The sequence below is a fragment of the Labrus mixtus genome, chromosome 20 (assembly GCF_963584025.1).
Source record: "Labrus mixtus chromosome 20, fLabMix1.1, whole genome shotgun sequence".
NCBI lineage: Eukaryota > Metazoa > Chordata > Actinopteri > Labriformes > Labridae > Labrus > Labrus mixtus.
Window position 1 is genome coordinate 7,041,124 of NC_083631.1, and position 21,612 is coordinate 7,062,735.

General features: G+C 41.7%; 1 protein-coding gene across 1 annotated transcript; it reads left to right on the forward strand.

Moving 5' to 3' along the window:
• Positions 1–778: 778 nt before the first annotated feature.
• LOC132954485 (voltage-dependent calcium channel gamma-1 subunit-like) lies at positions 779–15,691 on the forward strand. Its single transcript, XM_061027040.1, has 4 exons — positions 779–1,278; positions 11,975–12,049; positions 13,337–13,474; positions 13,786–15,691. Exons 1-4 carry the CDS (start codon positions 1,038–1,040, stop codon positions 14,016–14,018), a joined length of 687 nt encoding a protein of 228 aa, XP_060883023.1. The 5' UTR covers positions 779–1,037; the 3' UTR covers positions 14,019–15,691.
• The last annotated feature ends 5,921 nt before the right edge of the window (positions 15,692–21,612 follow it).

Sequence of the window (21,612 nt, forward strand, 5' to 3'; positions counted from 1 at the left end):
TTCATCCTCAGATTGAGTTCTGATGTTTTTTTTGTGCAAAACCATGAAAAGGTATTTGGGTGGGAGATCAAATTTGAAGTGGGAAAAGATTGTTTTCATGTGCAATTCACAGAATGCCACGGCTTTGTGGAGTATTTTTAAGAACTAGATGTGGATGTAATATCCAGGAATATTCAGAAGGGCACATTATTCAAATCAAAACTCAGGTAAATACAAACCTCTGATCAAAATAAAGAACTCCAGACTGTGTGCTGCCAGACTGATTCAAACTTCAAATTGACATTTTAGAGGTCCTTTTTTAAAGCTCATTTTCTGCCTTTCTGAATCTGGATCAGCTGCTGGTATCAGGTGGGACCTTTTGTCTCACAGCTGAACTGCTGATTGGCTGAATAAGTGGATCAGACGACAACTAATAAAGGAAATGTCCCCCAGAAGGAGTCCCCTGGCACGCAGCGCCTGAGAGACAATCGAGTTGGAAACAGATCAAACTGAATAAAGGAATGAAAAGATTTGTCGGATAAATGACACATTGATATCACCCAGTGTTTGACATGCAGATTAAATATTGAGAAGAACTGTCAAAAGAAGTTTTCCATAGATTGTCTTTGATGATGTAGTTAGAAGTCCATTTCCAAACTTTACATAAAAGAGCTTGAATCAGTATCAGAGTCGTCAGTTTACAGGTGTAAAAGGTGCAGAATTTCCCAGTATATCTCCTTGTCGTCGCTAAACGGCCTCAGCTCACCGAAGGCGACCAGGGAGGGAGAGGAGGAGAGGAGCGAGGAGGAAACTAGGGCACTGTTATCTGGCCCCTTTCTGCCAACCACCAGGCACCAGGCGGAGAAAGAGAAAGAAAGAGCTGAGGACAGGAGAGACGAGAGGACATCAGGCGGAGTGAAGCTGGAGACAAGACGGGGGAACCTCTGGAGTCAACGCCCGACCTCAAGGAGCTGCACACAAACACATCACACACACACACACACACACACACAACACACACACACACACACACAGATCCACAACTTTGGTGCAGCAACATGTTCGAGGAGCAGGCGACCAGGGTGAAGATCACGTCCGTGGTGATCGTCGTGGGCATGTCGGCGATGCTGGCGGCGGTGGTGACCGACCACTGGGCCGTGCTCAGCCCTCGGGTGGAGAGGCTCAACGCCACATGCGAGGCGGCCCACTTTGGCCTCTGGAGACTCTGCAAAAAGATCATCTTCATCGTGGAGGAGGACCCTCAGGGCAAAGGCTGCGGCCCCATCAGCTTACCCGGAGGTATGGAGATTTTTTGATCTTTGCGTCTGTTGGATGGTTTTTATCCTTCTAAATGCTCACAGTCAAGGTGACCAACGCGTATTCTTTGCATTGAAAATATTCTGACTTTGATTGTTAAATGTCTTTTCTTATCTTTTTAAGCACCTCTGCTGGCTTGAATTAAAATGCTTCTTTGGTCAGATTTAGAAACACTAAGAATTGGTAAAGACAAATCCATCCTGTAGTTCTGCTTTATTTTTTACAGTGTAGCATGGAGGTCACCGCAGACCAAGACAACGGAAAGTAATGACTTTTGAGCTAAAGCAAGATTGAAGATTTGACTTTGACGCATGTTGTTTTTTCACTTTCCAGTACTTCCCACTGTCATTAATCTTCTATAGTGCGCAGGAAACATCCAACCTTGGCACATATAACACTTACATAATGATGCTTTTGAAGGGGATGTTATTAGGAGTTCAACATTTTGGTTATGCTTTTTTTGTCAACCATCATTTTCAGTTTTTTATTAATGTTTCGTTTTCATGTTTTTTTTTTAAGATTTATTTTTGGGCTTTTTGTGCCTTTATTATAGAGATAGGACAGTGGACAGGGTTGGAAACCAGGGAATGACATGCAGGAAAGGAGCCACAGGTCGGATTTGAACCCGGGCCGCCTGCTCGGAGGACAACAGCCTCCATACACGGGGCGCACGCTCTAACCACTGCGCCACCAGTGCCTTGTTTTCATGTGTTTTTGTGAAGCACTCTGTAATGCTGGTTTAAAAAGAAACGCTTCACAAAAACACATTTTTACTTTTATTAACGGTAAAAGAAGAGAAGCAGGTTTTCTCTACATTTGAGTCTGTGTTTGTATACGTTCAAACACACACACACACACACACACACACACACAACTCGTACATGGATGTTGCATAACAGTTCTGTGGCCATTTTTCACACTGAACTATCATTATGTTCCACAGAGGAAGACAATTAAGCCAATTAAGCACAGCTGAAGTGAAGAGCCTAATGGAGGAGAACGGCTGTTATCTACTTCACCGTGAACGTGATGGAAACAAAGATCTGCTCCTTCCGAGCTGATGGACTCTCAACGTTAGATGAGAGATAAAAAATTAGTTTTACCTCACAGCTCTTATTAAACTTAACTCCTATATCTTTTACAGAAAGCACTCACGTGTTTATCAGCGTTCAGTCTGACTCTGAATACTAATCATGAGATGTTTTGTAACGTCTACATTTGGTGTTCAGTCTTGATCGCGGCGTATCTTAAGATTTAAAGTTACATTTGATCATATTCAATGTAAGACTTGTAAGGAGATATTACTTTAAAAAATATATTTTTATGGGGCTTTTGCCTTGTTTAGGTAGGACAGTGGATAGAGTAGGAAATGACATGCGGGAATTGGGAACGGAGCCGCAGGTCAGACTTGAACCCGAGCTTCCCGATTGGAGGACAATATCCTGGGGAGCGATCTAACCGCTAAAGGCCATCAGCGCCCCAGGAGATCTATCTTAACTTTTAAAATTCACAACATTTTGGGCAAAACACTCACTTCATTTCAATGTACCGACAGGAAAAAATCAAAATGGTGCCTGCTGCAGAATCTTTATGAAGAAAGTAGAATCCAAAGTCTATCCTGAAAGTTCTTTCATAACAATGCATTCATTAAATCCCCCTTTCACACATGAACCCCTGACACATCCACAACACTAAATTTCCTGACATTTTCCAGACTTTCCTTTCACACGTTTCCCACAAAGCGGGCGACTGTCAGTGTGCATCATGTTTGGTTCAGGGGAGTGAGGCATGCAGGAGAAGGAGTAGGAGGATATTCTTCAGTGACGGGTGCAGATTCTCAGAGTTAAATCACTTCAACACAAGTCAAATAGTTTCCACAATAAAAAATGCAAAAGTAGAAAAACGTATGTCCTGGAACATGGCGAGAGAACGTGATCGTGATTGTGAACACTTGCTCTCAGAGAGGGTTCCACATTATTACCTGCTGCGTTCACACATAGTCTCACTTGGACTATAAATGGGATTTGAGAGGACTGACAAGTAAACACGCTTAGAGTCTGGGTCAATGAATACATAGATTTGCGTTATCTCTTGCAGCCCACCTGGAGATGTTTTCCAGAAGTGCACGTGTGAAAGGGGCTCCTGTGATTCTAAAAAAAAGAATTAAATTAAGCATTTGGTTTTCGTATTCAAAGTCCTCCAAAATCTCCCTGTAGCTTTAATGATCAGCCCTGTTTGAACAGAGCCAGCAGTGGGATGAAGAGTGTCTCTCTGGCCCCTGGCTGTGTGCGTGCCTCGCAGCTCAACAGACAGATCTCGCTGTGACTCGATCATTGACTTAGCCTCCAGCTCCCGTACCTCAGGATCAGTACAAGCCGTAATGAAGTGTGGCTTCCTGCACCAGCTCGTGAGTTAGAGTATGCACCTGAAGGGAACTGAGGGGGGCATGAAGGGAGATTGGGGAAGAAAAGTGAAGTCTGCTAGGGCTTGATGGAGGAAGGGGATGCCTCAGTTGACGGGAGAAGAGGACGGGGAATTTCAAAGAGAAGGGAGGCAGACTAGAGTTGTGACAGCAGCCTGTTATAGGAAATGTGACAACGATGAGGGCTTCCAGAACACCTGCTCGGTCTAAATGGAGACAGGAGATCTGAGAAGACCAGTGCTTTGAGATCGTATTCCTCCATGGACGAGTCAGTCTCATGAGGAGTGAGTGATTGTCGCTGACAGATTCAGCAACAATCCAGTTATAGCCTTCACCACCTGACGGAAACCGCAAAGAAGTGTTGTATCAATGCAGAGTCCAAACAGCTTTTTTTGAGAAGCAACTCAAGATGAAGATTGATGAAAAACACATCAAATGCTGCAGCTTGATTCAATTTATGTAACTCTCATTTCTGGACACTTCCAAATGTGTCACTTCTAGATGGTGCAGGGATGGTTTGTTTACCGTGTTTGAAGGATTGACATTAAGCTAAGCTAACAGGCGTCTGGCTGCAGCTTCATATTTATCAAACAGACAGGTTGTAAAATACAGCAGCTTCAAAATATGAAACTGTCGTTAATCTCCAAGGTCTTGTCTTGAACCTGTCTGTAAGCCCATTTTTGATGCTGCGTCCAAGTTAGGTGACACAGTTTGATGGCGAGGAGGGTGGAGATGACGGATGGGTCAAACTTCAACTTTCTCACATGTGAACCAAGTCTTAATTTGTGTTAAATAAAAGTGGAGAAAAATATCATGTGCACACCAGAAACTATCCCCTGAGCAAAAGAAAGTGTACCATGCTTACCAGAAGGTATTCTGTCTGTGCACAAGACAGTTCCTGGTTCCCACAAGAAAATATTCATCAGCAAGTGAAAGTTTATCGTGATCACTGGACAGTCTTGTGTGTGCACGAGAGAGTTTCTTCCATTTTCTCTCATTGGACGAGCTTAATGGCCTTCTGCCATCTTTGGGCTGTATCTCACAGAGTTCATGCGTGCACATCTTTCTCATGAACACAGAAATTGTCTTGTGAACATGGGCTAGCTTTTAGATTTTGGTGCACAGAAACATTAGTTTTTATTTTTTCCAATTCCCTAATTTCAGCTATTAGGGACTCCGTAGTTAGGTAACTGACAAAGGTCATGTCTTATATGGTAATGTAACTTGCTGAAGTCACCAAACAAGTGCATATATGTATGTATGCACTCTTTAAAACCCAAATCATGAACTCTTTTTCAAACCTAGACATCTAGATTTGGTGATTTGAAAGAGTAACCTTTCTGACACAAAACTAGTAGTTGAAAGTCACATTTTGAAGCTAAGATCTATTCACCAAGCTGCATGATCAACAAGTTCTAAGTGAGTATTTTCTATATAATGACGACTGGAGGCCAAGCCATGTGACGGACTCATTGTTGTTGACGAGTCACCTGTCTCACCTCCAGCAGCTGAGGGAGTTCAGATCAGTGATCCCTCCCTTGGTGTGCAGCTGTTCTGTGAGAGACTCCCACTGGCTTTTTATTCAACCACAACATTGTTTCTTCACTTGGTTTAAAGGGGAAATGAGTCATTCTCTCACATTACCTGAAAAAGGTCCGGTGATTTTGGCATGTAGGGACACAGCTCTGCCATTTGCTCCCACGCCAGCTTCAACAGATTTGATTATACAAGCTCGTCTCTCTCCATTTGTGGCCTTGGTGTTTGCCAGAAATGGATCAGTGAGTGTCTCCAAATGTCCGAGTTCTCTTTGCTATCTTTGACAACACCTCACAGGGCCTAGACTGTGGTGGGCTTGATTAGTTTCTTGTCCACCTTCACAAAATGATTTAAGTGAACATCATCTATCGGGGAAGCTGATTCCACCTCCTGGGGAACAAAAGGCATGTAGCCTATAAACTCCTTCATAGCAGAAACTCCAATGACACCCAGCCTGTTAGTCTGAGATTGGTTTAGTTTGACAATGTCTGTATCAGAGTGACTACAGCTACTCTTTCTTTAGTTTTCCCCTGAAGGCTTAGAGGTAAAATAAACCTTGAGGAGAATTTAAAAAAGGATTGCACGGCTTTTGCAGCTGCTAAACCTGTGGAAGTGAGCCACAATGAAATGGCATGATTCACGGAGCAAATGCAAAGGGTTAAGTGAACCCAAACTGCACTGCAGAGCAAAACGCGTCCTGGTCATCCAATGCTGTTTGCACGTATTAGAAAAAGCCATTTTAGGCAAAAATGTACCTATTTCTATTCAAATGAGCCATGTTGCGGAAAACATCCAATTCACAAATAAAATGCTAACGGCCACACTCAGCTAGAGTGATGGGGGGTAAGTGGAACCTGCAGCAAAGTATTCATAATATGTCATCAGGAGGCTGAAAATCAAATCTTGAAATGAAACTCTGTAATGTGCAATTCCACACGTGTAATGAATGTAAGAGTGTGTCAAATGTGAAAAATTCAATGTTTTTAAAGCGAGTCAGTGTTTGAATGGAATATACCGGCTTACCTTGAATTAGACAAACATTACTAACTCATGAAAAAAGGATGCATCATGCACTGATTTGAACTGTTTGTATATATTTAATATTCATATTTAAAACCTACAATTCCGAGTTCTGAACAAGCATTAAGATTTCAGCTTCGTTTGCATTCATCCTGCCGTGCAGAATCCACTCATACTGTTGTATGTTTCTGAATGCATCAGGTGTGGAGACTCAGATGTATGTTTTCTAACGCTTTGAATGGACTCCAAAAGCAACCAGCTGCTGAGTTTACACCTGATCAGAGTGGATACCAGCACCACTCATGTTCACATGTTTCTCAGTTTATTCTGCGCTGTAGGTCAAGTGGTAAGCCAAGCAGGGTGGTGTTAAAAACCCCCCGAGTTGATGGAGTGTGCACTATAACAGATTGCATCCTTGATGAACAGAATACCCAAGCAAGCAGTGGTGATTGGACTTAATAACAACAAATTTGCATTTTTCAAAACAGAGGGGGAGTTATTCGTCAGGAGGCGCGTACACACAAACACTGTTTCATATACGGCACAATTACACATGCCTTTGTAAAAAGGTTGTATAGCAACACGGAAGCAGAGTGGTGAACTCAGATTTAGCTTCCCACAAAAATGACGCATGACAGCTTGAGTGCTGTGAATATCCATCGAAACCTCTCAGTGGATCCCATCGCGCTGCCCGGCTGGGAAATAAAGCACATGAATGATGCTTTTGTGTGCATGTGTGTGCTCCTACATGTATGTGCTCACAGAAGACAGGGAGAGGAGTTCATTATGAGGGATGTTTTTAGAGCAGCCAAGTGGTCAGACGACTTGTTTCCTGGCTCTAGAGTTTGAAAGATATTACCACCAGAGCACTCACACTTTCAAAACAAACCGTCCTCCTCCTCCTCCTCCTCTGCATCTTTCAGTGACACCATGTCTGACTGCTGTCCTCAAATGTATACCCACAAAAGCCCCTCGAGCCATCGTTTTCCATTTCTAAATGCCCAAAATGTCTCCCTCTCTTCTGCCAAGTTAGGCTCCTTCAGCGCGGAGTCAAACTGTGGAGGAGTTGTCGCAGGTTTAGTATTCAGAAAACAAGTTCAAAATCAAAATGAATCACTCCAAATTATGTAAATGTAACAGAAAATACATATTCAGAGATAACTACTCCCATCGCTTACAGATTAAAATGCTATGACGGAGTGTGTGCCGAGTATAATGGCGGCAGTCAAACTCATTATTGTTTAGAGTTTAATGAAAAAGGTCAGGCCACACATGCACATACACACACACACACACACACACACACACACACACACACACACATATGCATGCACACACACACACACACACACACACACACACACACACACACACACACACACACACACACACACACACACACACACACACACACACACACACGCATGCACACACAGGACCGAGCCATGATGACTCTCCTGTGCTGATGTGTCCCAGTTATCAAAGCTCCTGGTGGAGTAGAAATTCAAATATCACCACAACCACCACCTCCCCCCCCCCACCCCCCACCCTGTTCACATTGACCCAGAATTAGTCGGTCATTCTGCTAGAAAAAGAACAGCCGTCGCCTAAAAAAACATGTTCTAGAAGCAAATGTTGAACGTTTGCACAGAAGTCTTTGAAACATTATGATTCAGTTAAGAGTTAGGGAAAGGCAGATGAAACACTAAATTAAAAGCAGAGCCGGAAGAGAAACTGAACAGCAAAAAGACTGAGACAGGAGGGACGACAGGTGTGATGGAGACAGAGGAAAGGGTGAAGGAGAAGCTGGGTATGAAAGCGAGGAGGTGGCAGCAGAGTTTAATGGAAAGAAGTGAAACTAAAATGACAGGCGATACCTCGTTCTAATCACCCCCCCCCCCCCCCCCCCCCCGGAACGAAATCTGCCCATTAGCCAGACTTCAAGGTCAATTATACGCACCCACATGTCCACAGTGGATGTCCACTAAAGTTATGATACCAGTCAGATCTTTAACTTTCAAAAAGATAAGGCTGCATTCGTTTTGTGGATTTACTACAAATAGTTAAATGTGCCTTAAAAACAAAGAAAACCTTGAAAACAGAACTTAAAGTTTTACAGTTTTTCCGCCAGTGAGAAATGAAACAGTGACAGAAAACATTTGCAAATGAAATCCGTGTGAATCTCGGCTTTGTTTCAGCACTGAGATAAAGAACATAGGAAACAAAGAGTCTTGTTTTTCTGACCACCCATTCTGGAGAACTTCAAAGTTGTTGTTCCTGCCACTTGGCTGGAATTTAGCTTGAAAATTATCTTGTTTTTTTTGTTGCAACAAAATTTCAGGTGATCGTGACCATTTTGAAGATCCATTTACAACGTATGCATCAACAGCTCTGCATAATAGCTCCAATAATCTGGTTCCAAATTCTTTATCGTAGTCGTTACTGCTGGTAAAACGGTTTCCTAAATCATCAAAGATCTGCTCCTTCCACTGAATAACTTTGATGCAGAACTCTCCAGTATTTAACACTTTCTCATGAATGTTAAGCACACACATGTACGTTCAGTAGGCTTAACTTTAACAATGACAAGTGCATTGATAGGCCTTCATTTCAGAGGTGTACACTGCAGATTGAAGAATATTGAAACTAAATCTGTGTTTGCATGACTAATTTTTCTTCTTAAAGCCGGGGGTGGGTGGCTGCTGCAGGTTCAAGCCATAGACCTTAATGTGCAAGCTGATAGACACGATCCTTGGAAGTCCATTGTGTTGAAAGAGGTAGTTCTGCAAGCCTGCAGTTAATGCGATTTGTTACACTGGCAATTTTGCTAAAAATGTGTGCCACTTAGGGAATGTTTTGTCACTTTTACCAAAAGTGCTGTCAAAGGAAATTGCTTAGTCCTAAATGGCAGTATTTCCAAATTCAGTAATTTAAATAATATTTGAAAATAAGCCACAAAAACAGTTTTAATGTAATTCAGTGGTCTTTTAAAGTATGCATGGTCACTTACCAAAGACTGTATGTTCAGATGGATGTAGTAACAGCTGTCTGGGAGTGAGGCCAAGAGATTTAGAGCTCCCCCTGCTGAATGGCTGCAGTACAGGTCATAAACCCCGCCTCCTCCTACAGAGGTGTCATGGCTGATTCATGTCACAGTGTTCATTTTTCTCAGTTTTGTTTTACTTAATTATTTCATTAAAAAAAGTCACAATTGAGAGCGCTGTCTGCAAATGAGGCTCCTCATTGTTCGCAACCGGATAGGCAGAGTAAGCAGAGTAAACGTGAAATATAACAGTCCATAAACTTTCCATAAACAGGAAACTGACACAAGAACAATCTATTCTGGTGTGGACTGTATCGCCCTTTGTCGCTTTATTATAAATGTGTGTTTCGGTTAGTGGAAGGGGCGTAGCATCATTTCCACGGGTCCCCCAGCTCCAATCTCTTCATGTCTCTGCTCCAAATTATGTACCAGCGCAATATGTCACCGCCCGCTGCATGGGGATTTGGGAATAACTTACAATGGGGGGTATAACTATCTTATTTCCTTTTCTTTGCCTGCTCTTTGTGTGAATCTTCTCAATGCATCGATATGGAGCGCATAACTGGAGGCGCTTTTGAAGCTTCCTTTTCATCAAAGGTCCTTCTGCTCCGTCTTTGTGAGGTGGGCAGATAATTGTCTTGGTAGAGACCAGAGAAACACACATTAGCTTTGATTAGCTCAGCCCCAGAGGTACACACACCTGATGAGAGAGCGCTAATGAAAATAATATATTTACAGATCTGGGCTGCACTGTGGTCCCGCCTCCTATTCCCCCTCTCTCCAGCTTGTCAATCCCCTCACATGTAACACACACACACACACACACACAGACACACACACACACACACACACACACACACACACACACACACACACACACACACACACACACATAAACATTCACACAGTCATCCGGATTTGCCTGTACATGGGTAAATAGATGGGACTCGCCAAGACCTGCAGCAGCCTGTTGCTAGGTTACCTGTTTAGTGAGTCTTTCTCATCCTGGGTAACAAACATCTCCTCTGTTGCTTGGTGCACATACACACACACACACACACACACACACACACATACAGGCAGCACCCAAACATTGTCCGTCTTTGCGTGGACAGAAAGAGTCTGTTTTATGGGTTTAATCACAGCGAGAAAGGTTGTTGAGTGGAGGAAAGAGGGGAAACTAACTTGGCCTTTAGACCCCTCCCCCTCCCTCTCCGCCCATCTGCCTTTACAGACAGCAAACAGATTGATGGATGAGTGGATAATAGCTGCACCCGGGAATTGTTTGTTCTGTAAGGGGAATTTTTTTGGAAGATTGTGGTCAAAGGAGAAAAGTTTGGACAAACAATGTGCAGACGTGTCATTGTTGTGAGGAAATGGGAGGACATTGATTCCTGAGAGCAAACACGACAGACAGAGAAGAATAAAATAGAAAAGGATGAAACAAATGTTTACTTCCATTTGCATAGTTAGGACGGTACAGGTGCAGTGATATGTGTCTGCTTTGCTCTTTAAGTCAGCTTTAGATGAGCAACAAAACAGATAGTTGTGACTTTCAGGATGAAAGTTAGTCACATGACACGGCTCTGATTTTTTTGGGAGAAGTATTGAACGTTCATCTGATTGAACAGCAGAGGAGAAAGGTAACAGTTGTGCGAGCTGGTTCATGACGTACTTAGAGAGTAGTATAACACACTTTGTCCTTCAGTTTCTGCCGTTGGTGTTTAAAAAGAATGTCATCAATCAAAGAGCAGACGTGGGAAGAAACCAGTACAGTACAGTAGTTGCTGTGTGAAGTTCTCTGGTATCTTTATTTCAGTGTTAATGCCTCTGACAACTTTTTAACTTCTCTGTCTACATCTGTCATTTCTATACCTCTCATTTTCTTGAGTGAAGCCTTTGGTGTATCCATGGACACATATCGAGTGCTACTGATGACAAAGTGAAAAACCTACAAATAATTCATTAAAATAACTACAGTGTCTATTTTAACAAGAGCTAAGAATGTATCAATGTATTATTTCCACAACTTATAGCTAATAAGATTGTCAAATCAAAACATCAGGGTCCAACATGCTGTGATAGTAATCATTTTTTAAGTGGAGTTTAGTACTATGACAGTCAAGGCTTTTAAATCATATTTGTTGTGAATGAATGAGTGAATATTGGATCCATAATGAGAACTTTTCCATATGTTGTCAAAGGTTTAAATAAAAAAATTGTCAAATACTGCAACCTTTTATTCCAATAACATTTGTTTTTTCCTGGCAGGAAATGTTTCTGGACTTTTATCTAAGACGTAAAGTTATTATATTAAATATTAAAATGATTAATTGACTGTGCTGACTTAAACTCAAGGAGTTGAAGGTGCTAAATAAATGCAACACAATGATTAGAAGGGCTTGTAGTGACACAGAAAGCAAGATTTCCAACCTAAAGACTTATTGTTTGAATAGCAGTGAGTGTCATTAATTGCATATCTATATTTTGTCTTTCATGGAATGCACTGAGAGATTAAAACTTTTCACTGATGAGTAATTCAGTCTCACAGGGCTCAGATACCACCTGAGCCACCTGCTCCCCCCACCCCTCATGTTTAATCTCCCTCTTTCCTCATCCTCTCTCCCCTCTCTCTCTCTCCCTGTCGTTCTCTACAGTAAAAAACTGCTCCTACTTCAAACACTTCACCTCAGGGGAAGAAGCGGAAGTTTTTGAAGTCAAGACCCAGAAAGGTGGGTGTAAAATACACACAAACACTACAACCAGGTTTCCTACTCATTCCTACCTTCCATAACTCATTTGCAAAAGGAATTGAGAAAAATATGTTCATGCAAAAATAGTGTACTGCATGTGTTCAGAATAACAAGCAAGCACTTGAGCACAAATTAAGCTTTGTGCACACTGGCCCATGAAATCTGCTCCAATGTTCTGGTGTTTTTATCTTCTCATCTTCTCGGCTTCAAGATTGCCGCTTTCAAAGAAAATGTGTTTCCAGGAAACAGCTTCTCTGTTCTTGCGCTCGCTCCCCAGCAATTCAGCTTTCACACAATAACACACAGAGAAGCGTGAGGGGACACACAAAGATATTTTGAAGGCAGGCAATTATAGATCAATGACAAAGATTTACATTGTAGGAAATGTTCAGCAACTGTGAATCTGAAAGACATTAGCTGGAATACTTGGAAACAAATAGTGTTTCTCACCAGCTATAAGGTCTGTGCTCTGCATTCAGTATTAAAGAAATCTATGTTGTACAAAGAAATACTATCATCAATGTCAATCAATTAACTTTGTGGATGCTGTAAGTGCATGGATATACGGAGTTCCTCAGGAGTCAATATGGGGCCCCATATAGTTTATTCAAAAATACAGAAATTAAGTAATCTAAGTAAACTAAGTAATTTGCAAACAAAAATAGTTTCAGAAAATAATAAAATTTCTAAATAACTGCCATCTTTTCTCACACAAGCATCCTCTCACAGACTCCCAGCCTTAGGAGACAGACGCAGAATGAGTGTAAAGTTAATTTACACCTGGTGCTCTCCACAGTCAGGGTGCTAAAAAAGAAAAAAAAAAGACGCTCAGAGGATAATTTCTCTGTGGGAGTATAAGCAAGAAGCTGAATTTTATTTATCTAACAACCAGACAGGAGAGGAGGCAGGGGGGAGGAGAGAGGGGGAGATGTTCTAATCATCTTGTTATAAGCCTGCAGCATCTTATCCGTCATGCACGTGGCATTATTGCCAGTTTGGATAAATGGCGATTGCTTTTAGTGCGAGGCTAATCTAAAGGCTAATTATCTTTGTCATAACTTGCCTGAGTGCAGTACGGTTATTATGCAAACGACACCGCAACATCCCCTTCTGCTCCTACAGGTTTTAAACACCATTTCTTCCCTCCATCACTTTCTCAGTATCTCATTCCTCGTCACTGTTTGTCCTGCTGTTGCGTCTTTCTCCTTCCTTTGTTTTTCTTCTCATTGTTTTTCAAGACTTGTAAAATGTCCCGTGTCTCCTCAGAGTATAATATCTCCGCAGCAGCCATCGCCATCTTCTCCCTGTTCTTCATGACGCTGGGCACGCTCTGTGTCATCTTCTCCTTCGGGAAGGGGCGGGACTACCTGCTCCGGCCTGCTGGGATGTTCTTCGCCTTTGCAGGTCAGTCGTGTCGCACAGTGTGAATCACAGGTCAGGATCCGTGTGGAGCGACCATCTCTCCGTTTTCAGACTTTAACTTAGATTGAGATGTGTCCATGTGATCCTGGTACAAATTAAACAGTGAACATGAAGCTTTGTTGTTTCTAGTGGTTATATAATCCAGTAGATAAGAGCGCCACTCGTACTGTCACAGACTCAAAGTAAAAGAAAACTGACAGTCTTTGAGTGTAAATATGATGAAACTGTTTTGACAACCAATCACCACGCCTGCAAGTGAAGCATCTGCTTTTCTCTCTGTTTTTGGCACGCAGGCCTTTGCATCATCATTTCTGTCGAGGTAATGCGCCAGTCTGTCAAACGCATGATTGACAGCGACGAGACCATCTGGATTGAATACTACTACTCCTGGTCCTTCACCTGCGCCTGCGCCTCCTTCACCCTCCTCATCCTCAGCGGAGGCGCCCTGCTCCTCATCTCCATGCCCCACATGCCGCGGAACCCCTGGGAGAGCTGCATGGACGCAGAGCCCGACACCTTAGATTAGACACCGCTGATGCGACAGGAACAAATCACAGAAAATACAAGTTTTGTACCCTTTAGCCCTTTAATGACTTATACCGTCCTAAATAGTTTGCATCCGTGCAAAGTGTTTTTTTTAAGCTTGATTTCCAACCTGTCCGTTGATTTTAGTTCAAGTTATTCAAATATTAAAATGAACATGAAGACACTTGTGATAGACACACAGATGCAGCTAAAAAAAAGTAAATATTGTCTTTACATGATAAAGCTTACGTCCTTGTTGGTGTGTTTAAGAGCTGAGGGGTACTTTGGGTAAACTACAACCTATATCGTTTTTTTTATTAACTTAATATTTGCTCTTACCCTTTTTTTCAAACCTACAGGAGAGCTCAGTCCCTGCTGTAACTTTAAGAAACATCCCTTTGTATTTGTTTGTGATCCTCGATGTTACATAGGTTAAGATTTCCACTCCTGGTGATCGTTCTGCTTTTACGGCTGATTTGCGGATAGACTCCCCTGAAGATTGTGTTTTGACTTTTACTTTTTGATTGCAAATTGACAATCAGTATTTTAAACTGCTAAAGAGTGAGAACTAAACAGTGCTGAGATTTATAAATATTAATTAGATTGGATTAGATTAGTTTGCTGAAGCACTCACTACTAAATCGTGCAAAAAACAAGTTATTTTATACGGATACAGCGATCTCCAGCAGCTGTGTCTCTATATGAAGGATGTTGGAGTAACAAAAAACGTGCATTTCATTTTCTACTTGTTTCCACTGTGACAGACAGCTGGATACATTTTCATTCAGGTCAAATATTCACTTCAACCCGTGGATATCTGGAGGTCCAGAGAGGGTCATTTTTTATAGGTATTCATGGTAACAATGAAAATGTAACAGTGCAAGCTATTAGTGGTAAATCATAAAACCTTCATCGCTCGTTGATGACAACACCTAGATGACGTTAGTATTTGACAAAGGCCCCGTGTCCACCTAGTGTTTTCTCCAGGCAGGAAGCACTGCACGTCTGTCCCGTATCTATGACAACAGTCTGTTGACAACGGCCGCTGTATGACCGACACTTTCATTTGAGATCGTTTATTTCTCGATCAGACATTGAGAGAGGAGGATGAGGCTACAAGACACGATCGGTTGGGAGGCAAAACTATGGGGATTAACATACTTTTTAGAAAAGGGATGTCAACAGAGCCTTTCTGAAAAGTTTAAAGATTTTCAACTTAAGCGCTCAGAGCGGCCGGAACGCCTGGAAAAAAAGACGCCGGGCGCTGCGCTTTTTCTCCAGGCAATCTCTTTCTGCTGAGAACACTCTCTCCTCATTGTAAACAATTGAAAAAAGACGCTAGCGCTCAGTGGACTTGGGGCCTTGGTAAAAATAACACCATACTGTTGAACACAGGGAGACATTTAATGTAAAACTGTTCATGATGGTTAGCAGCTAACACGACAGCTACACGGCTTCATCATCTCTAAATGTGAGGGCGGTCAAATGATTTTAAGTTAACGATGAGACTTCAGTATTACAACAAACACGGTTCAATAAATGAGCGTCGATAAATACGACAAAAGGTCAACAAAAGAATGATGACACAGGACAACAAAAAGGAACAGGATTACATAATCATCTGTAATAATAGGCTTCAATCAATGCAGTCATTTGCTTTTTCTCTGAGGATTTTCTTCAGTCAATCTGAACCGTTGATTGTCTAAAGAGAGAGAATTACTTCAGGTCAGTGTTCATGACCCCTGGTGACTTCAGTCCTGCAGCAGAGATCCATAAAAAGTGTCCTCACAGCATAAACTGAGCCTCGGAGTTATGCTCTGCTTTCTGCAAATGTACTCTGCTTTAAGGCTCCAAACGAATAAATAAAATGTTAGAGCACGTACACAGAAAACTCAGAATGTAATTCTTCATGTAAACCTTAACTCCTACCAAGAATTTAAAAAAATCACAGAATATTTAGTCTTTGCATATTTTGTGTTTAATGTTGATATTGAAAGTTATTATTTTGTACATAAGGAGCACAGTTTACTGAAGTAAAAGTCCCTGTGTGTGTGTGTGTGTGTGTGTGTGTGTGTGTGTGTGTGTGTGTGTGTGTGTGTGTGTGTGCATACCTGTCCTATGAAGTTGATTCTTAAGAACAACCGACTTTCTTAGATATTTAGCAACAAAAAAAATGAGTGGCGCTCTGTTTCTGTTTGCAATGATCGCCAGCAGAAGCGCACACTTACTGCAGGGTTAGCGTGTATGTTTACTCTTTACTGTTTACTCATCTTTTTACCCTGCAAGCTACCCGAGAATATGACATTTGTAGTAATGGAAAAAGCTGACAATTTATCAAGCTAGCACAAGCTAACTGCCGATCCTTTGCACCTGCCTGACTCCGCGTCCGCAGGTGAAGGCCAACAGCACAAGGTTCACCCTTGTTTGAGAACAAGCTTTAACCGCTTGGCGTTTCACATCACTATGATTATATTCCTTTACTGTTGCAGCCATTACGGTGTCCGCCATATTGTCTCTGCATTTCTTAGCCACATCTGACTTCTGCTCAAATATTTCTGAGAAGTTTGACGCTGATGACACTTTGATATTCCTCTTTTTTTCAGTCGCTGTTTGTGACTGTAAATGGCGCTGTAAAGCTAAAAGCCTTCTGTCCTATAGACACCTGTATAGTTGCTCTTTTATGAAAACTGTATTCCGATGTTCAGCCTGTTTATTTAAATGAATTTAATGTTCCCTTTATAGATGACCTTTTCTTTTCTAGTCCAAACATCAAAAATCAGAGTTCACCTGACAGTGTTCTTTTTTCATTCGGCTCTTTCTCAGAGCAGATTTGACAAAAACACTCATCTAAGTCTAACCTGTCATTTTATGTGAGTCACTGTGGCCCTGGATTCATTCAGATGCAGCAGGTGGTTAAATCAAAGCTCCATAAATGACGCTGTTTCATGCAGGAACACAAACAGAAATGATTAAATTTAGCCCCGAGCTCGTCCGTGAGAAACAGTTTTTCTCTTCTCAATCACAACCTGACTTTGTCTTTGCACAGGCTTGTACTCTGGAACATCACACCTGTACAGTTTGTTCATATTTCATATCATCCTCAATGACAGAAGGATTCTTACCATCATTTTCAGCTGGACAGGTTGTAAAAAGAAGAGACATGTGACACAGTGTGGGCTGTAAGAATAGTTTCATATACATCATTTATGCAAATAAAAATCCCCCTGAGTTGAGTATTAGCTGTAGAGGACACACCTGATTTTTTATGTGATGTTCATTATCTGAATAAGTAGAAGTCTGTTTTTGTCTTTTTTTCAGAAGAAATACAATAAAAATGACTCTGAAAAGGTCGACAATGATGTGGGTATGATTTGTATGCACTTTACAATTTAGTCAATATAACACCTTGGTGTAAAATATGTTTGAATTTGACGAGTTTAACAACAATAATGTATAATATTTGTTCCCGTGTGTTTTACATCGCTGTGGATTCTACGCCCACATGAGGAAGGTCAACACTCTTTTGTCCATGCAATAGTTTCATATTTTCATCTAAAAGCAAAAGCAAGTCAATTGTATGCACATCTATTCAGAATAAAAATGGCATCTTGAGTGTTTTCTCTTCCAAGAATTCTTCTAAGTCCTCGTGTCATTTTCACAGAAAAATGGGTTTGAATTGAGACACAAACCTATTGGAAATGCTCCAGAGAGCTGCAGGTGAGTGGCTCTTCAGGAGTGGATTTTAGAGATGCATGAGGCGGTCTGCATCATTCATGAGACCTTTACCTCGGGGTGATGAGAAAGCAAGCACAGCTGGATTTACTCTCTGCCTCCGACATTCATTCAGATCACTTTAAAAGCCCCTCTTAAGGTTTAAAATCAACGATCAATACAGGTGAGATATTATCAGTTTAATATCATGCCTTCAAATAACACACTTAAATCTGAACACTAACATGTTGGTCATCATACATTATGCATATTTAAAGGCTGCTGCACAAGAATTCTTGGTAGATTATATGGAAATTGGCAATTAGTGAATTCATAAAGCTCAAGGCTCGTACATCATTTTGCGCAAAGGGACATGTGGCTATTTAAATCATTCAAACCATGAAAACACACAAAAAGACGAATTAGGAGAAAAAACTTTGTATTTACTGTAGCATCAAACTTCTGATGTACAAAGTTTATTAAAAACAAAAAGAAGACAAAAAAATTAGGTTTAAAAAGAATACCTGGAGACACTGGAAACCCAAATGCTTAATAGCCTTCTAATTTAAGGGCAGCGGTTCCCTATGGGGGGGTCACAGGCCACCAAGAGGGGGGTCGGGACTCGTGGAATACCTTCCAAAAAATTGTATGTTTTACACATTATTGTAAAATTATAGACAAAAAGGCGTTCAATGTCAAATAACACCATATCAATCAGTGAAATGAAAATTAAATTAACCTGCAAAAATACTTGCACTGTATTCTTTAGTATTATCAGTGCTCAGATACTAGAGTGTGTGCATGTATTTACCTTCAGGGACAGTGAGGATCCAAAGTCTCTGGAACCCTTGTTTTGGGGGAGGCAAGCTGAAATGTTTTTGGATCCCTTGATTTAGAAAACTGCAGGAGTTTTTTTTAGGAGTTTTGTGCAAGTGTGACCACGGCTTCTGTTATACTTTGCACCACATTATGTAACTGCTTCTATGACCAATTGAAATGAAAATCCTCTGATGTCAAGGTTTCTGGTTTCTACTCTGATTCTGACTCAGACAAACCGTTCAGGGCCGCACTTAGCTAATTGTCACATGCATTGCTGATGTGTGCAGAACAAGGCAGATGTCAGAATGTGATAAGCCACCCGCACATTCACGAGATATGATGTAGGACTACAGTGCAAAATGAGCTATTTTTAACAAGATGTTTTGGGTCAATTAAGTTTTATTTTCCATCATACAATGTATGATGTACTATGTATTTTTACCTTTTTTAAGCTTTTGTTTAAAGCTTTATTTTTGGGCTTTTAGTCCTTTATGTAGAGATAGGACAGTGGAAAGAGTCAGAAATCAGGGAGAGAGAGAGAGAGAGGCGGGAACAACATGCAGGAAAGGAACCACTTGGAGGACTATAGCCTCTGTATGGGGCGCTCGCACTAACCACTGGTCTACCCGCGCCCCCGTATTTTTTTTCTTTTTTACAACTGAATTTCCTGAGGTTTTAATGCACTTTGGCCTGTCCTCTGTGGCCTGTTTCCTCAGAAACTTTTAGAAAATTGCATTGGTATGAGTCCTGAATACTAGAAGAAGAAGCAAACATTTTGCTGCGATTTCATATCTTTACCCATGAATGTGAGACGGAGGCTATAGGTGCAGTCACAGAAAAGCCTCCAGTTCGTCTCACCTACAGTCACTTTGTTGATGAGGCAGGCTGATGTTCGCAGGAGTCATCCGGTCCTTTGAGTCACTGCTACGAATGTAACGCTGTCAGTCCCTTTCCTGACCTCTGACTGAGTGCTGTCAAAGCTGTTACTATTCTCTGCACACAGCAGTACAGTACAAGCATTTTCCATTCAGCTGTGTCCCTCCGAGAGAGACAGAGTGTGAGTGAGCAGAAAAGGTTTAAAAATCACGGGTTAGATTTCTTCTGAATCTGGTGGACAGAGAGAATGAAATGAAACAGAAATGATGGACATGAGGCAGATATGATGACAGTAACAGAAAAAGCCAACAACACCCGGAAAAATGTGCAGATGGACACAGCTCAGCCGTTAAAGCGGTCGACAGAACATGATCCTGAAAAGAGCCGTGAAGCTCTGTCAGCAGCAGAGAGGAAACAATGAGAGCTTGAATACCAAGGCCCAACCAGAAGTCACACAAAGTGCTGGAGTGCAATATCACAAGCAGTTGTGAGAAACCGGAGTAAGATGTATACATGCCATAGTATCCCATTTTCTTTCAGAGTTCTCCAGGTAGCAAAATCGGGTTTCTCCAAATTGAGATAAGGGCTTATACATGTTTCTGAAATTTCAGAAACATTTGATGGTTCGCTGCTGCAGGACTGAAGTCACAGTGCGACACAATTCATGATGCTTTGAGTGGCTGACGTCTTAGAGAGCAGCGTTTGTAAAGACAGCTGATCCCCTCTTCTGAACTAAGCTCTTCACCCGAGGGAGACAGCTACAATCACACTTAAGTACTACTTTCACCACCTCTCTCTCTCTCTCTCTCGCTCTCTCTCTCTCTCACACATCCTTTATTACACTCTGAATATGTATGACTGTATTTTCCTTCAATCCTTCCTACCTCTCTTTCTCGCTCTGACACCCTGACAGTTTCCCCCCCATCATCATCATCATCATCATGTCACACTTTTATTTCTCCCTCCGTTCCCCACTTCTGCTTCAAATTCCCAGTACTCGCTCTCTTTTTTTTGGTCATTTTCTGTCTTTGTTACACACATTTTAGTTTCTTCATGTTTGTTTCTTGTCAGCAGATGTTGCCCCCCCCCCATTTTCCTCTCCTTGTTCTCTCCCCATATTTTCCTCATTTTCCCTCTGCTGGGTCTTTTTATCCCCCCCCCCCCCCCCCCCCCTTTTTGACGCTTACCTTTGGAGGAAGCAACAGTTCTCATCTTCTCATTCTTTTTTTTATCAGCTTTTCCTCTCTGTCTCCCCCCTTTCACCTCCCTTCCCTCCCTCCCTCCCTCCCTCCATCGTTCCGCCTCAGCGCTCTCTCAAGCAGCCACTCTGCTGCCTAACGACTTGGATCGGTGGTGCCTGTTGAGAGGCGATAGACCTGTAATAAGGCAATCCAAACCAAGACTGTCGGCGTTCTACCAGTGCTGCGTCTGCACGCTGCTCTCCGGCCTGGAGGAGCTGATGGAGAAGGACGTGGAGATGAAATGTTGTTAGTGTTGAGTTGAGAGAGCTCGAATAAATCACAAACGTTTGCTGCTTTTGTGGTTAAAAGAGGAGGGAGAGTCGCCTTTATTTTACCAAACATGGAGGGCATTTTATTAAAAAAATAATAGTCTGCAGAGGAAACACAGAGGAGAGTTTTTGATTTAAAATATATGAATAATCTCTGACAGTCTCAAGCTTTAAAGTACACGTTTATGCAAACAGTTTGATGTACTTACTCTATGGTTTAATTAAGTTATTGTGTAATCTCAGAGTCAAGCAGCTTCTCGACAAATAATAATCAAGCCTGATGAATAAAAAACTTGAATTTGTATAGCACCTTTCAAAGGAGCCAAGGGCGCTTTACATCAGAACACACAAACAAAAACAACATATAGGCCTATATACTGATATGAACAGTGCGATATAAACACATTAAAGACCCCTCGTCCTGTGCCTCCACTCACCAAAAACCTGATTATCTCAAGGACAAGTCCAGTAAATATCAACTGAATGCTCCGAAACTGTCTGAGTTCATATTTGAAAACAGCTCAGAGTTGCCATCACTGGAAATTTTCAGCTAAGGTTAAATGTGTTAAACACAAGGCTCACATGGCTTTTGAATTACACCTGATATCTCCAGAACTGCAGGAGTAAGACATGTCACGTCTGTCGTCTTTGGGGTGTTCACTTTGTAAACTCGTCATAA